This window comes from Rhineura floridana, chromosome 3 (assembly GCF_030035675.1).
Source record: "Rhineura floridana isolate rRhiFlo1 chromosome 3, rRhiFlo1.hap2, whole genome shotgun sequence".
NCBI classification, from domain to species: domain Eukaryota; kingdom Metazoa; phylum Chordata; class Lepidosauria; order Squamata; family Rhineuridae; genus Rhineura; species Rhineura floridana.
This window is the reverse complement of record NC_084482.1, coordinates 77,062,810-77,080,947: the sequence shown is the minus strand read 5'-3', so window position 1 is coordinate 77,080,947 and position 18,138 is coordinate 77,062,810. Positions and strand designations below refer to the sequence as shown.

General features: G+C 40.8%; 1 protein-coding gene across 2 annotated transcripts in view; it reads left to right on the top strand.

Moving 5' to 3' along the window:
• Nucleotides 1-5,198: 5,198 nt before the first annotated feature.
• The window catches only part of ATP10B (ATPase phospholipid transporting 10B (putative)), a 91,486-nt gene continuing 78,546 nt past the window's right edge, over nucleotides 5,199-18,138 (top strand). Inside the window, exons 1-2 of one of the 2 annotated variants that reach the window (XM_061616763.1) lie at nucleotides 5,199-5,491; nucleotides 6,458-6,652. In XM_061616763.1, the coding sequence (XP_061472747.1) occupies nucleotides 5,214-5,491; nucleotides 6,458-6,652 (473 nt within the window). In that variant the 5' untranslated portion in view covers nucleotides 5,199-5,213. Of the gene's footprint in view, nucleotides 5,492-6,457; nucleotides 6,653-13,632; nucleotides 14,287-18,138 lie in introns of those variants that run through there. The other variant, XM_061616762.1, reaches the window with a different exon arrangement.

Here is an 18,138-nt window from a genome sequence, read left to right as displayed (position 1 = left end):
ATGTTCCCAACATACCCATTTCCTGTACATGTTCAGTCATGCAAAAGTCACTCACATTTGTCATTCTTGCTAACTGAACCCAGATATTGTGTTGAAACCGCATCCCCAACTCCTGCCCCAACCTGTCAGCCCCGGCGCTTCCTAAAATCCAACAAATGCAAAGTACAAAAATAGAATTTGTATTTAAAGACGCAATTAAAGCAAGAATGGTATTCTCAGTTGTCTTGTCCACCCCGGCTTGTTCCATTGCTTTTTCTGCTTGTGTTGCTAAGTTCTTTATTTGGCCCCAAGTCACGGGAGGTTGCGGAACATTCCGACCACGCTTCCTGGAAGACATCCCAGTATCCTGAAGTTGCAGAGAAAAATTAGGGATGGGATTCTTAAGATTATCGTGCCAGGACATCGTCTTTCCAGGGCCGGATACACCTAGCAGGTACCCACACAGGACCGTCAGGCGTAGACACAGCCGCGTAACCTCGACCCCACGTTATAAGCGGAACTGGGCCTTTCCACTCTGGATTTGGTAGTTGCCGAAACTGCACCCGCGGGGCAGGTAGAGACTCCGACTGCTGAAAATGCCGCTGCGCTCGAGTAGAAAAGGAAAAATGAGTATTGGGAGATTGAGACAAATTTAAATGATTAATGGTAAACAACACTTGTGCCAGCCACTCCTCTTTGGTGGCCAATCCCAGTGGTACTCCTCCTTTTTGTTTTTGTTTAAGCAAATGCTCTTTAAGGGTACGATTGGTACGTTCGACGACAGCTTGACCTGTAGAATTATAAGGAATACCAAACAAATGTGTAATGGACCACTTAGTGCAAAACTGTGCAAATTGCTGTGAAACATATGCAGGGCCATTATCAGTTCTTATCGTCTGAGGTTGGCCCATGATGGCAATAGAACGAATGACATGATTAATAACATTCTTAGTTTTTTCCCCTTTCTGAGGAGTTACCCATATGTATCCGGAATATGTATCTACTGTAACATGCAAATACTTCCATGGGGAGAAAGTAGGAAAATGTGTAACATCCATTTGCCACAACTGGTTAACTATGAGACCTCGTGGGTTCACTCCTGGTTCTGGGGATAGAGTTAACTGTGTGCATTGGGGACATTGTTGAATAATGGCAGAGGCTTCCTGGGCAGTAAGATGGAATTGCTTCTGGAGTGCTTTAGCATTTTGATGATGAAGGGCATGACTTTCTATGGGTGTGCAAAGGAGGGCACGAAGAGCCTCCACTTTCCAGATTTCTTTTTAATCACAAACACTGGGGTGTTATAAGGGCTATTACTTTCTGCTATATGATCAGCTTCCAGTTGCTCCTTTACCAGTTGGTGCAGAGCTTCTAATTTTTCTTTGGGTAAGGGCCATTGTTCTACCCAAATGGGTATGTCTGTCTTCCATTGTAAAGGAAGAGCTGCCTTTTGTTGGCTAATCATTAATAACAATGGTGGTCTGGAATTGCTCCAGTAAATCCCTTCCCCACAGATTTACTGAAATGTCCAAAATACAAGGGCGAATGTGGGCTATACGATCACCATCAAGAGCAACAACTTGTATCCAATCCTTACTCCGTTTTGAATCCTGAGCTCCGCCCACTCCCCACACAGAAGGGGCCACTTCTACTGGCCAAGAGGATGGCCAGTTATGTTCAGCAATTACTGTGACATCTGCCCCAGAATCTATAATACCTTCAAAAAGAACATTGTTTAAACAATACTTACGAACCGGTTTCTCCCTGGTCACTTCTGCCAGTACTGCAGCTACCTGTGGATGGAAAGGATTACCTGAAATACTCACACTCGGCGATTTCGTCCTTGTAGATCCGAATCCACCAGTACGTTTTTGGGAGGAAGTGTTCGATGTGAAAAGACGATATGGCAATAACAATAGTTGCGCAAAAGAATCTCCCTTCTTCAACTGAAGGGGAAGGTGACTCCAATACTGAATATAAATAATTCCCTGATAATCAGAATCAATAACACCAGGTACCACCATTATATTATTCTTGGAAGCAGAGGATCGCGGTAGTACAAGGCCTACGGTGCCTTCTGGTAAAGGGCCAGTGAGTGTGGTAGGCATTAAAAGAACTGCTCCAGGCAAAGGAACATCTTTTGACTCTGCATGTATTAAATCAATTCCAGCGCTTCCTTGAGTAGCAGGGGTGGGTACACTTCCTTGAGATTCGGGGCTGGAAGCCTGCCCCAAGTTCAGTTTCCCTCAATAGGACGGGAAGACACATTGGTATTGGTAGTGGGAGCTGAACGACACTGATTAGCCCAATGATAACCCTTTTTACATTTCGGACAGATTTTCTTTGGCCGGTTTGTAACAGTGCCCCCACCTTTAAATGCTCCTCCGCCAGGAGCCCGACATTCCCTTCTGAAATGACCAGGCTTTTGACAATTAAAACAATTGCCTGTAGGTTTGTTACCCTGTCTTAATGCCCCAGCTAACAATGTCATGGCATGAACATGTGTACCTACCTCTGCACAAGCTTGAATCATGTCTCCCAATTCATATTGCGGTCTATGAATAATGTTTTTCAAAATCTTTTTACAGTCTGTGTTAGAATTCTCGTAAGCTAATTTTAACAATAATTCCCCTTGTGCCTGAGGGTTATCAACCTGCCGTGTCAGAGCCTCTTTCAAACGGTCAACAAACTGAAAATAGGGCTCTGTTGCTTGCTGCCGTACATTCGTAAAAGAACGTAAGGGTTCTTTCCCAGCAGGCACCTTTTTAAATGCTTTCTGTATACACTCAGCAGTTCGATGAAATGCGGCTTCAGGCAATACCCCTTGTTGTGCTATGGTAGCAAAATTACCTGACCCATAAATTTGCTCGGGAATGATATTAGCATCCCCAGCTGCTATAGCAGCATGTCTAAATTCTTGGTCCCAAACTACATATTGCGAAGGAGTCAAAATCATCCTAAAGAGATCCTTCCAATCTTGAGGGATCATGTTATATCCAGTAGCTACTCCTTCCAACATCCCTTGTACATAATTAGCCGTAATCCCATATTCTCTTACTGCCTTATTTATTTCTCTAATAACAGAAAACGGAAGAGCTGTCCAAGTTGCTATGCGATTATTAGCATTATTAGGATCTGGCTGATATGTAACGGGAAAAGCTGAAATTGTACCCTCCCAGTCTCCCATTTCTTCCATAGATAATAATCCTGAGGCTGCAGCCTGAGCTATGGCTGCTTTAACCTTCCCAGTAACCTGTTCTTGTTGGACTGGAGGGCTATATGGAGGAGCATTTACAAATTTCTCAATATCCTTTTCAGGTGTAGGTAAAGAAAGTTGGGGATAAAGAGGAGTTTTCTGGTCAGAATTGGCAAACAGCGATGTCTCTTTTATCCCTAAATGACTAATGGCCTCAGCACACTTTTGCCATAATAAGAGATGGTGAATAGGTGCTCTTGGTTCTTCATGTAATTTTCTCCCTATCTTTATCCAATCTGACTGACGTAGTGATCCTTGCTCTGGATACCATGGACATTGACATTGAATTGTTTTTAACAATGATTCAATGTGAGAACGACTTATAAAAGCTGAGGTATCCTGTTTTAAAATTTTTTGTAGCTCTTGTGCATGAACCTTCTGCTGAGCTGACAATTCCCCCCCCATACTCACGAATGGGAGCTGTACGCTGAGGTGCACCGTTGGCTGATCCTGCCAGTGGGTACGAGGGTGTTTGTTCTGAATCACGTCGGGGTCACCAGATGTAGATATCACGACACAGTGAGACACGGTGAGACCAGAGTTCAATTTCGGAGCCCCCCTCGTAATTCTCGTCTCCGCTTTTATTTTACCTCCGCTTGGAGGCGTGGATTATTTTCTCTCCATAAACAGCCTATGACCTTTAACTATTGTATAACATCACGTACATACATAGTACAACAGCATTATCTACGTGGCAATATGCAGGCAGTTATTTAACCACTACAGATGTCAGTATCGTTTACAGCCATAAAGTTAACCACATCCTGTTTTTCCACTGGTCAGATCGCAATGTCTTGAGAGATAGTGTACTGAGAACAGCAGCGTGGTTTGCCAACGTATGCTGTTCATTCAGTCCACCCCACAGTTGTTCCCTAGTTTGGGGGGTTGTTCTAGTTCCAAAAATCAACATTACTAGTTCTGTATGTATACTGCACACCTGTATCACATTTTTAAAACTTTGAGAGCCATCAGAGTAAACCATTGTTGCAGAGGTTCAGCTGGATACTAGAATTGCTGAGTACTAATAGTGTCCCCAGTTACAGAGGAAGAGAATTGGGACTGAAAACCCAAGAAAAAGTGTGGTTGTATGGAGGTCAAAGTGTAAGTGAGCACACAATGTGAACCTAGAACATATATATTGCTTACATTAGAGGGCTGCCAATCTTTTTAGGCCCATGGGCACATTTGGTTTTTGAGTGAGTGCTGTCGGCTCCACTCCATCTGGTCACTTCTCTCCCTCCACCCTCAGAACAGCCCCTCCCCAGAGGCACAGAAACAAGACAGTGTACATTGTGCCCACCAGCACCAAATTGGTGACCCTTAGCTTACATGGTGTAGAAGTCAAGACTTTTGCTTGCAATTTCCATGCTGTTTGGCACATAAGTGGATTTTTAAGTACCTTAACTCTTTCCTTAAACTGAAGGAGATTTGTACAGGGCTTTACATAGATTCTAGAATTGCTTTGTGCTTTCATCTAGGTTTTTTTTTCCAGTTCTGATCACTTTCTTCCAGCACTGAGGAAGCAGTAGAACAGGTATTTGATCAAATAAACAACAATATACATATCCATCCCACACCATGTCAGAAATCCTTTCCCCTGGTTTTTATGTTGTAAAATTTCAACATCTGCTATGACTCAGTTCTTGCATGTTGGCACTACTTTCACACTCTGCTTGCATGAAAAGCACTATCTATGGATCACCAGAAGCCCTTGTATGCATTTTAATCACAACAAAAAAGATTTCTTCCAAACAGTTAACAGTAAGTTTTTCCCCCTTGAGATGCTGTTATTCTGCTTGTTAGCCTATGTAAATGTATTGGAAATACAAAAATTTGAAACTCTTGCAGGTAATATATTAACTGAGGTGTTCATTTGCTGCTCTAAACCTTCACTAGCAAGAAATGTGTTTGCTTCAAAGCTGGAATTGGTTTTCAGCCCTGGTTACATATTTGTCTTTCAGACATCCCCACAGTGAAAATGGCTTTGTCAGTAGACTCTGCTTTGTATCGCTGGCAGTCTCAGTGGTCCATTGAAGAGGTCTCCCGGACTCAGTTGGAATCAACACCTCTGTTATCATCTGACGAAGACAGGCAGAAATATGACTTGGACAAATGGAGGGTTGTATTTCCCAGTAATGACAGATTTCAAAAGGAGTCAGGGAAAGTCTCTCAAGTTTATTCTGGAAATGGGATACGGACCACCAAGTACACTTTGCTGACTTTTATACCCCAAAATCTCTTTGAACAGTTTCACAGGTATACACCACAACTTTTAAAAGCTGCAAAAATTTATCACATTTTGTGTTCATTTTCAGGGCTGGAGATTTTAAAAGGAAAGGCTAGTAAAGCAAAACAAAAAGTCTTAAATGGGGGGGGGAGTTCTAATTTAAAAGTCTAACCTACAGTAATTATATCCGAAACCTGTACCAATGTAGTTGCTATACTGTAGAATTTCATAGTAAAACATTCTATTCTCATAGAGTACAGCCAAGAAAGCCTGAAACTCCTCTTTAAGTGAAGAGGTTGTCCCACATCACCATAAGGAGAAAACTGTAAGACCTATTCTGAAAAAGAACTAGTTAGATCCATCTGACCTGGAAATTATAGGCCAGCCTTGAATATTATGTTCATGGGCAAGGTGGTAGAGTGGGTCATGGCAGATCTCCTCTAAGTTCTCCTGAGTGAAACAGATTGACTAGAACAATGTTCCCCAATCTGGTACCCTCCAGATATTTTGGTCTAAAACTCCCATCATCCCTGATCATTGGCTGTGCTGACCAGGAATGACAGGATTTATAGTCCAAAACATCTGGAGGGCACCAGGTTGGGAAGGCTGGTGTAGAGCATTTCAATTTTTGCTTGAGGCTTGGTTTTGGCACTGAAATTGAAAATACTTTGTATATACTGATGAACAATTATAGCCTTCATTGCCTTAACTGTGGTTTTTCAGTAGTCTGAGACATAACAGTAAATCAGCACAAAAGATGATCTGTAAACCAACTTCAAACTATGATATCAGATCCTGATTTGCTATGCCAAAGCAAACTACAGTCAGATTTAGACATTAAAACAATCCATGTTTTAGCTGAAGAAATTCTGGTTTCACAATATGTTGCGTCAGGTAGGGGGAAGAAAGAAAGAAGCTATTGTCTCTCACATGCAAAAAGAAGCAAATTAAATTTAAAATTGTCAACCTCTTTTAATGGCATATCCATTTTTTAGGTTGGCTAATGTCTATTTCCTGTTCTTGGTGGTCATCAACTGGTTCCCACAGCTGGAAGTCTTCCACAGGGAGATCACAATGCTGCCTTTGGCTGCTGTGCTTTTAGTTATCGCAATAAAAGATGGTGCTGAAGATTATAAGAGATACAGATTTGATCAGCAGATCAATTCTTACAAAACCAAAGCATACGATAAGTAAGTCTTAAAATCTGCTATTATTCTGCTTCATTAAATTATAATATAGATCCCAATTCCATCATCACATAATCATAATAGAGGCAATGAAAGAATTGAACAATATTCCATAGAAGGTTATTTTTGCTTTAAAATTCATGCTGAAATCCTCCTTCTGACTCTAGTTTGTATCTTAAATATTTATTATTGTAAACATCTTAGGAAACCATCATGATGTTATGCTAGTATTACTTGAGTTCCTGCCAGAATACATATACTAATCTTTATGCTTCTGCAAGAGAAATGTGTATCCCTATGGAAAGATCTGTCAGTTTCAGTTCTCTTAGTTCCTCATTTTTCCAGTCTTAAATTCAGTTCACCACATTTCTGCAGCAATTTGTGAATTTCTATAACAAAAATCCTCATGAAAATTATCCAGCATTTTAGTGCAAATTTATCCCAATAAACACATTTTTATAGGCAGTTTTAACTAATTTCTTAGCCTACAATCCACAATTTCCCCTAATATAGGCATTTTTGTAAACAGTGTTTGGTTGGCAAACTGCATCACAAATTCAAATAAGTGCAGATTTCAAAGGATAGCTGTGTTTTGGTTTCATATTGTTTCTGAAAGCATGGATTTGATAGATTCTGCTTGAAATGTGAACTGAATCAAAATTCTCGCTAATTCCTAATCGCTGTGGAATTTTTTGTTATTATCAAAAGGGATAGGTAATTCCCAGCGCATCTAGTGTCCATACAAAGCACTTAGGCACCTAGGAAGAATTACACTTCCAAGGTCCCTGGTGCCTGTAACACCACAGCAGCATTCCAGCAAGTGGAACTTCAACTGGAGTAAGTAAATTTTGTTTGAATTTTAATGAAAAATTAATTTGCACTTCCCAAAACACAAACTAAAAACTATCCTTTATAATTTGCACTTCTCTGAATTCACAGTGAACTTCACTAACTAAACAATGGGTGGCATTTAATGCTTGTCCTACTCAAAGTATACCCATTGAAGTTAACATACATGGCTAACTTAGGTTCATTAATTTAAACGGGCCTGCTCTGAGCAGGACTTAACTGAATAAAACTCAATATGTACAAAATATATTAGAGGGAAATGTGCATAAAAATGCATATATTACTGAAAATAACATACAAAACTGCATTATATTGGGGAAATTGGTTTTAAAATGTGTATATTGGGCAAAACTACATACAAAAATGTGTTGGGAAATTTGCACTAAAATGCTGATGTATTTTTTAAAAAATATCACAAAAAGTTGCATAAATGTGGAGAACGGAATTTAAGACTGGAAAAATGAGAAGCATACCTTAGGACTGAAACTGACAGATTTGTCCATCCCCACTTTCAGTCTGGGGTTAGAGGAATTTCAGGAGGGGCATTGGATCTCGCTGCATTCCCAAAGATATAATTGGGAATTGGGCTCAGAACAAAACCAAACTACTTTCTTTATTTTGTTTTAAATGGTTTGCTGACCCCACTTCTAACCAAACCTCATGGTGTTTGCTCATCACTAGATCTGTATATGCTTTTACAACTGGCATTGGGCAAGTAGACACCCTACAAAGCTATTAGCAGAGACTCCTTAAGAGGCTTCAGAAGCTTTGGGCACTGAAAACAGTCCTGTAACTGGCAGTGTACCTCACATCAATAGCTAAGGAAGGAGGCATCAATCTGCATTGCACTCTGCCTTGTGCATTTATGCCTCCTAAGTTAAACCAGCAAATAGGTGCATCTATATAGTTCTACATAGCAGGCAGGCAGAGTGCTACAGTGTATGGGTCCCTGCCCTCATAATACTACACTGTTGAATGTTACTCATTAAATAAAGGAGCAACGTGTTTTCACCAGCTCTGTGTGCAACTTCTCTTTTTCCTCTCTGCGTCGTGCTTCAGGCCCAAATAGACGTTGGTATTTTGGCCTACCCTATAAGCAACAAGATAAAAGCAGAGTGTGAAGGAATAATATTTCCAGAGGCTGGGATTCTTCAGTGCCCTTCATACTTTTTTGCCCATCCCCATGGCTATGAGAAAGACAATTTTGCTGCTGTTAGGTGCCTCCAAGTCGACTATGACTTATGGCAACCCTATGAATCAGCAACTTCCAAGAGCATCTATCATGAACCACCCTGTTCAGATCTTGTAAGTTCAGGTCTGTGGCTTTCTTGATGGAATCAATCCATCTCTTGTTTGGCCTTCCTCTTTTTCTACTTCCTTCTGTTTTTCCAAGCATTATTGTCTTTTCTAATGAATCATGTCTTCTCATTATGTGTCCAAAGTATGATAACCTCAGTTTCATCATTTTAGCTTCTAGTGATAGTTCTGGTTTAATTCGTTGTAACACCCAATTATTTGTCTTTTTTGCAGCCCATGGTATCCGCAAAGCTCTCCTCCAACACCACATTTCAAATGAGTTGATTTTTCTCTTATCCACTTTTTTCACTTTCCAACTTTCACGTCCATACACAGAGATCGGAAATACCATGGTCTGAATGTTCCTGACTTTAGTGTTCAGTGATACATCTTTACATTTGAGGACCTTTCCTAGTTCTTTCACAGCTGCCCTACCCAGTCCTAGCCTTCTTCTGATTTCTTGACTATTATCTCCATTTTGGTTAATGACTGTGCCGAGGTATTGATAATCCTTGACAAGTTCAGTGTCCTCATTGTTGACTGTAAAGTTAAATAAATCTTCTGTTGTCATTACTTTAATCTTTTTGACGTTCAGCTGCAGTCTTACTTTTGTGCTTTCCTCTTTACTTTCATCAGCATTCATTTCAAATCATTACTGGTTTCTGTTAGTAGTATGGTATCGTCAGCATATCGTAAATGATTGATATTTCTCCCTCCCATTTTCACACCTCCTTCATCTTGGTCCAATCCTGCTTTCTGTAGGATATGTTCTGCATATAGATTAAATAAATAGGGTGATAAAATACACCCCTGTCTCACACCTTTCCAATGGGGAACCATATTCTGTCCTTACAGTAGCCTCTTGTCCAGAGTATAGGTTGCTCATCAGCACAATCAGATGCTGTGGCACCCCCATTTCTTTTAAAGCATTCCATAGTTTTTCATGATCTACACAGTCAAAGGCTTTGCTGTAATCTATAAAGTACAGGGTGATTTTCTTCTGAAATTCCTTGGTCCGTTCCATTATCCAACGTATGTTTACGATATGATCTCTGGTGCCTCTTCCCTTTCTAAATCCAGCTTGGACATCTGGCATTTCTCGCTCCATATATGGTAAAAGCCTTTGTTGTAGAATCCTGAGCATTACTTTACTTGCATGGGATATTAAGGCAATAGTTTGATAATTACTGCATTCCCTGGGATCCCCTTTCTTTGGAATTGGGATGTATATGGAACGCTTCCAGTCTGTGGGCCATCGTTTACTTTTCCATATTTCTTGACAATTTTTGTCAAAATTTGGAGAGATTCAGTCTCAGGAGCTTGTAGCAACTCTATTGGTATGCCATCTATTCCTGGTGATTTGTTTCGTCCAAGTATTTTAAGGGCAGCTTTCATCTCGCATTCTAAATTTTCTGGTTCTTCATCATACGGTTCCTCTGTGAATGAATCTGTCATCCTGGCATCTCTTTTATAGAGTTCTTCAGTGTATTGCTTCCATCTTCCTTTTATTTCATCTCAGTCAGTCAGTGTGTTCCCCTGTTGATTATTCAACATCCCTTCAACATTTTCCTTTCATTTCTCTAATCTTTTGGAACAGGGCTCTTGTTCTACCCTTTTTGTTGTCCTCTTCTATTTCTATACAGTAACTATTGTAACTTCTCTCTTTAACCATTTTAAGAGTTTCTTCGGTCATCCATTGAGGTCTTCCTCTCTTTTTAACTAGAGTTATTGTCTTTTTGCATTCTTCCCTGATAATGAATGTGACTTCACTCCATAGTTCTTCTGGTTCTCTGTCAACTAAGTTTAAAGCCTCAAATCTGTTCCTTATTTGATCTTTATATTCTTCTGGGATGTTATTTAAATTGTATTTTGGCATTATGATTCCTTTGTTGGTCTTCTTTAGCTTTACTCTGATTTTTGATACGACCAGTTCATGATCTGTACCACAGTCTGCTCCTGGTCTTGTTTTCGCAGAAAGTATGGAACTTCTCCATCTTCTGCTACCAATTATATAATCAATTTGATTCCTATATCGACCATTTGGTGATGTCCATGTGTACAATCGTCTTTTCGGTTGCTCAAAAAAATGTGTTCGCAAGAAACAAATTATTGGCTTCACAAAATTCAATGTCTTTCTCCTGCTTCATTTCTGTCTCCTAGGCCCCATTTCCCCACAATTCCTAATTCTTCTCTGTTTCCTACATTTGCATTCCAATCTCCCATGATTATCAGCACATTTTATTTATTTATTTATTAAATTTATTAGTCGCCCATCTGGCTGGTTGTCCAGCCACTCTGGGTGACGTACAAGATAAAAAACAATACATTAAAACATTAAAATTTAAAACCATAACAGTAGAAACCTAACCCACCCCAAAAGCCTGCCTGAAGAGCCAGGTCTTCAAGGCCCGGCGGAAGCTCATCATAGAAGGGGCATGGCGGAGATCATTTGGGAGAGAGTTCCACAGGGTGGGGGCCACTATTGAAAAAGCCCTCTCTCTAGTCCTCACCAGTCTAGCTGTTTTAACCGGTGGGATCGAGAGAAGGTCTTCTGAGGCTGATCTTGTTGAGCGGCATCCCTGACGATGCTGGAGGTGCTCCTTCAGATAGACTGGGCTAAAACTGTATAGGGTTTTAAAGGTCAAAACCAACACCTTGAATTGGGCCCAGTAAACAACCAGTAGCCAGTGCAACTCCTTCAGCACTGGAGTGATGTGATCTTGCCGGCGGCTGCCTTTAATCAGACGAACCGCCGCATTCTGTACCAGTTGCAGCTTCCAGACCGTTTTCAAGGGAAACCCCGCGTAGAGCGCATTACAGTAGTCTAGGCAAGAGGTGACCAGGGCATGTACTACCGGTGGGAGCAGAAGGTTGGGAAGGTAGGGGCGCAGCCTCCGTGTCAGATGGAGTTGATACAGCGCCGCCCGGCTCACAGCCGAGACTTGAGCCTCCATGGACAGCTGGGAGTCAAGAATGACCCCCAGGCTGCGGACCTGGTCTTTCAGGGGCAATTGTACCCCATTGAGCACCAGGTCCACATCCCCCAGCCTTCCCTTGTCTCCCACCAATAGTACCTCAGTTTTGTCAGGGTTCAGCTTCAGCTTATTCCTTCCCATCCGGCCACTCACCGACTCCAGGCACTTGGACAGGGTTTCTACAGCCAACCTCGGTGAAGATTTAAATGAGAGATAGAGCTGCGTGTCATCCGCATACTGATGACATTGCAGCCCAAATCTCCTGATGATTGCCCCCAGCGGCTTTATATAGATGTTGAACAGCATCGGGGAGAGGATGGAACCCTGTGGCACCCCACAAGTGAGAGGCCAAGGATCCGAGACTTCATCCTCCAATGCCACTCTTTGGTACCTACCAGAGAGGAAGGAATGGAACCACTGCAATACAGTGCCCCCCATGCCTAACCTCTTCAGGCGGTCCAGGAGGATAACGTGGTCAACGGTATCGAAAGCCGCTGAGAGATCAAGGAGGACAAGGAAGGTGCATTCGCCCCTATCCCACGCCCTCCTCATATCATCTACCAAGGCGACCAAGGCTGTTTCAGTCCCATGTCCAGGCCTGAAGCCCGATTGAAATGGATCAAGCACATCTTGTTTCGGTGTGTGATCAATTTCTTCCTGTACTTCTGCGTAAAATCTCTCCAATTCCTCTTCTTCGGCGTTTGCCATCGGAGCATAGACTTGGATGATGGTTATGTTGATAGGTTTCCTGTTTAATCTCATTGATATAACTCAGACCTTGGGTTGTAGCTCCTAACTGCTCTTGCTACATCACTTCTCATTATTAAAGCAACCCAATTTCTTCTTAATTTCTCATTTCCTGCATAAAATATTTTGTAGTTGCCTGATTGAAAATATCCCATTCCTGTCCCTTTTAGTTTGCTCACACCAAGTATTGTAATGTTGATGTATTCCATTTCTTGCTTGACAATTTCTAACTTTCCTTGGTTCATGCTTCTCAAATTCCATGTTCCTATTGTGGTCATCGTACAACTCGGGACTCTCCTTTTGCATCAGTGCGCATCAGCCTCTGGGCTTCCTTTTGGCTTTGACCCAGCTGCATCATTAGTCACAGCGCTACTTGTACTTGTCCTTTGTTCTTCCCCAGTAGCTTGGTGAGTGCCTTCTGACCTGGGGGGTCTCATCTTCCAGCACTATCTCGTGTTGCATTTTGGATACTCTATTCATAGGGTTTTCGTGATAAGAGATATTCAGAGGTGGTTTACTATTGCCTTCCTCTGAGTTTGGATGCATCTTGGTCTGGTGTTTCAGCTTTGACCATTCCACCTTGGGTGCCCCTTCTAGGAGTCTAGCCTCTTGGTCTAGACTCCTGACGGCATTGCTCTTAGCTTCTTCAGCACTCTCAAACCCCCTCACCACGTTAAGGTGTACATCCTAGAGGAGGAGAAAGACAATATACTAGTAAAAATAAACACATATGTGCAATTGTTCTTTTGTGCAGATAATGCAGATGGCAGAATTCAGCTTTGGTCAGCATATGGCTTAGTTTTCTTGCATAGAATTTCTTTGTGTGAAAATGTGACTGATTTTTTTTTAAAGATTATATATAACCCTGTATACACATACATATAAAAGGCATTTAATATATATTGTATATTAAAACTGTGATGTTAAGGACACACCTGAAAGATTCAAAGAAACAAATAGGCTGAAAAAACTTCTGCTTTTCACTGTAAGATTCAGAAAGTGTCTATGCAAGTATATAACTGAGGAACAATTTCTTCATTCATCACCACAAGGAGCAAGCACTAGGACCCAGGATCGCTCACTCTGATGGCAGGAAAACCGGTTTATAGGAGGATGATACCTGTGTATGTATGACGTCTGTGTTCCAGCAGGTGTTGACTGAAAGCAACTGAAAGCAATCAGCTTAGTTATACTCAGCCCGGCACTTTGCTGTACAGCAAATCTGCTTGAATAGTTAAGCCTTACTTTTGTAAAACCTGTGCTGGAAAGTGTGGCTTTTAAGGGGCAGGAAGATGTCAAGGAAATGTGCTCAGTAAAATTCCTGAGGGACATCTTTAGGTTCAGAAGACCCTGCTGCCAGAGTGCTGCTACCGATTCCAAGAACGAGGAACCTGAAAAGAGAAGAAAGAGGAGAAAGCAGAAAGAAGAAACTAAAAGAGTAGTGGTTTCAAACTTGTTTTATGAAGATGATTGGAAAGAAAATCCAAATAGGCATTATGAGGGCAACAGAATCAAGACCACAAGATACACCCTCCTGTCTTTCATCCCTAAAAACATATTTGAACAGTTCCATCGTTTTGCCAATTTATATTTTGTGGCCATTGTAGCACTCAATTTTGTGCCAGTGGTCAATGCGTTTGAGCCTGGGATATCCATGATCCCAGTCTGTATTATCATGGCCATCACAGCCATCAAAGATGCTTGGGAGGACTTTCGGAGATACAAACTGGACAAAGAGATCAATAGCATGGGCTGCCTGATATACAGCAGGTAAAAAGTCATTGCGTTCAATTTGGGGATGCTTCAGAAGCAATTCTTGGAATATTAGATAAGAAAATCGTATTTGCTGTTTTTCTTGAATAACTGTTTAAGGACCCCTCCAGATTGGTGTTTTGTTGTGGGTATATTCTGCAACATATTCTTGAGATAATAGTGGATTAGTGGTGGATTTTTTCCACTTTGTTAGTTGTTCTACAATACTTCTGCAATGCTACCACATAAGACTGGAAGGGTTATAGTGCAACAAAGGTAGGACCAACCCCCCCCCCGAACATTTGTGGTATGAAAAGTTATGGGATTTCAGCAGGAAGTTATGGGATATGCAGTGATTGAAAATGAAGCAGTATGACCACCCCAAAGCTTTTGTAGGTGCAAATAATATTGAAAGCAGGATTGTGTATGACCACCCTGATAGTATCATGAATACAGCTCATTGTGAATACGCAGTAAAGAGGTCTGGAGGGGCCCTTAATGTGTTCATGCACACACATACTTTTGCCAGAGAAGTGTTGGCTAATAATTGACCTATAATTCAGAATCACAAACAAAAATTGTAGTAGCAAAATAACTTGGAAGAAAAGTGTTCTTAGATATTTCCAGTGTCACTAAGCCAGTGCATTAGGTGGGGAAAAGGCAAATTTAGAGACAGCCTGACAGCAATGTATGCCTGGTTTCTATGCATGGTTACTTTGTAAAACTGAAATAATCTCGTCTCTTATTTTGATAAAATGGGGGAAGTGCTGTTGTGATAATGTACTAAACCTTAAATCTCAACCTTTTGAAAATTAATCTATTTCTTGTTAATTAAATGGGACATAGTGGAACAATTTGTTTTGTTGAAATCATTATAAACCACGTCAGAGCAGGGTTTTTTGTCATTCAGTTCCTGGTTTCTTGGTCTGAAGGTGAGCTGTTCATTAATGTAATTGTACTACTCCAAACCAAACGTGAGTGGAAACACTGGCCTAGCACAGATATCATAGCCAGCCGTGCTTTTTCCAGGAAGGCCACAAGCCTTTTGCCCTTCTCCACTTCCCTCCTCCCCTCATGTGCTGCAGTTCTGTTCCTGACATTGTGGGTCATAATAACCAACATTTGTCATTATATTCAAACTGGGCTAATGACTTTAATGCCAATGATAGTTTGATAGTTAATGCCAATGATAGTTAATGCCAAATCATGAAAACCATGATTTGAATTGGGATTCTTTTCTGGCTTGAAGGTGAACAATGGTTTGTTTTAACCTAATTTGCCCACTTTGGACATAATGACAAAATATACGAGGGAATTTAATTGTGTGAGTGAAGCAGGGAAGGATGAAGGGAATGCATGACTATGTTACACAGTTCCAACAGCCAAACCATGCATCAGCCATAGTGTCCGAATCAGGGCTCTGTCTCTGTTGTGCCAAAGATCCATATTATGAATTACTACATTAAAACTCCATCAGAAATATGAAAACAGAATTATCTTCCGGTGTCTTACAGAAAGATGGTTCCCCTGTATCCTAAAGTTACTAAAATATTAAGAAAGGTTGCATCTCAAATTTACCCCAGATGCACAGAAGTACAACTCCAATTTAGATGGCTCACTGGCAAGGACTTTCTGCTGTGCATCTAGTCTCTGATTGTGGCACCATGTGGGCAGGATTAAGTAGGCAGATCTATCTTTTGACTAATGGGCCAATCTGATATCCTGTTAAGAGTAGGAGTCTTCCCGTCAAATATGAAGGTAAAAAGAAAAAGATCAAATGAAACATTTTCACTGTACATATCAGCATATTTGATGGGCTCATAGGCCCCTTCCAACTCTACAATTCTATGATTCTATTGCATACATTAGTTTGCCTTTTATTTGTTCTTTGTTGCAGCTCGTTGGATTTATGAAGTCTTTTTGTTTATATAGCAATGATGGCCAAGGAACATACTCTGAACTTTGATCAGTGAATGGGGAAGTGGCACTGGTGTTTGAGAAAGAAACAAAGGGCAAGGGATCTAGTTGGATCCTGATGGCAGCTGGTGGCCTTGATACTGTGACTAAGCCTTACCCCTTACATACCCAGCAGATTGCTGTAGGACACTTTTCTGCAGGAGAGTCTCTCCTTGGCCCTAAAATATCAGAAGCTCATTCGGAGCAGGGCTTTTATTGTGGGTGCCCCTGTTTTGTGGAATAGCATCTCTCAATAGCCACTATTGATAGTTTCTGGAAATAATTGAAGACTTTTTTTTTTTTAGGAAAGATTGGTTGGGGTCTCTATCTTGGGTGTTTATTCTACTGTTTTTAAATCTACCTTTGTGGGTTTTTCATTGTTTCAAAACTTTTTTTGTTATTGTATTATTGTAAACACCTTGAGACTTGCATGAAAGGGAAAGGCAATTCATATGTGAAAGGCGATGCATAGATTGATGATGGTGGTGATGACAATACAACATCAGGAGTAAATCTGTGTTGGAATGGCCTCTTTTTTTCTCTTGTCACCTAGCAAGGCTTTACAAGATTGCCCGCCCACCCATCTGAGACCTTGTCCCCAACAAAGCTATTTGCCTTGCTGAATGTGAACTGTATCCTGGGATTATAGTTTAAGCAATACTCATTTTATGTAATACAGTTTTCCTGGTTTTCTTGAAAAATAGCTACTTCATGGCTATGCCTCTGTACCACTTTTTAGAATAACATAAAGCAAATTGCAAATTGAATGGTATCTGTAAATACTGGGACAGTTTTATGAATGTACCTTGTGTACCTTACAGGGCATATTTGTGTAAAATTGGTAATGCTGTGAGTTGTATAGATTTGCAGCTGTAGCCTGAGGATATGCTGCCATAAGTTGTCTGGGCTTGTTTTTTAAATATCTTTATGGTTTAGGATTTGTGTGTGTGTGTGTGTGTGATATTTCATAGATAGAAACAAGTGCTTTCCTTGCAGCCCAGAGTGAAGGATTGAATTTTTGTGTGGTTCTGGTTTTGGTTTCAAACAGTGAGGTAGGTTAGGCTGACAGGACCTGTTAACCTGAAGCCAATATGTTCAGTTGATAGAAGTGATACATGTCTACATGCATGAGAGAAACAGAGAGAAATATGGACCTGAAGCTCACTTGGTGGTATTGAACAAGTCACTGGTCCAGTTCAGACAAAACAGACTAATAAGCCATGTTTTGTAAAACCAAAACTGAGTGGTGTGCCTGCATGCTCCTTCCTTTCCCAGAATGCTTACAGGGATTGTTAAACTACAGCTTCTGATTACATCCAGGGAAACTGGTTTAATCTCTGATTGCAAGCAAGGAAGTAAGCCAGGATCTGATCCATGTTTCATATCCTGGTTTGTAGTAAGAGATACAACCACAGTTTCCTCATTCAGATGTGATGGTTTTTTTTATGTAAATGTGTACAAGCACTGTCCATCCCAATGTAATCCTAACTAGAGAGTTTTTGTACATAACTCTAATAAGAACAGCATCCTAACATCTATTCTCTGGCAATCCAATTTATTCCAAAATTGATCCCTATTAACGGCACAGAAAGCCATTTCAAATCCGGAAAAGCAGCAAATAATTTGGTTTATATGAGAATGGTATTCGTTAAATATCATAGCGTTATTTAGGAATAAGCCGTCCATGAAACCTGCCAGCTCTTTTGCATGGTTGGGAGCTGAGAGGCATCTTCTGTGTCCTCTAATGTTGAGGTTTGAGTTGCAATGGTCTATATTAATAAGTATCACTAGAAGATACATTCATATTCCCAGTTGTCATAATAGTGAGGCCTGAATGCAGATGAGAACAGCTTTATTGTGTTTGGCTGCATTCCCATGTCACACTAAACCATGGCATAATGTAGCATACACAAG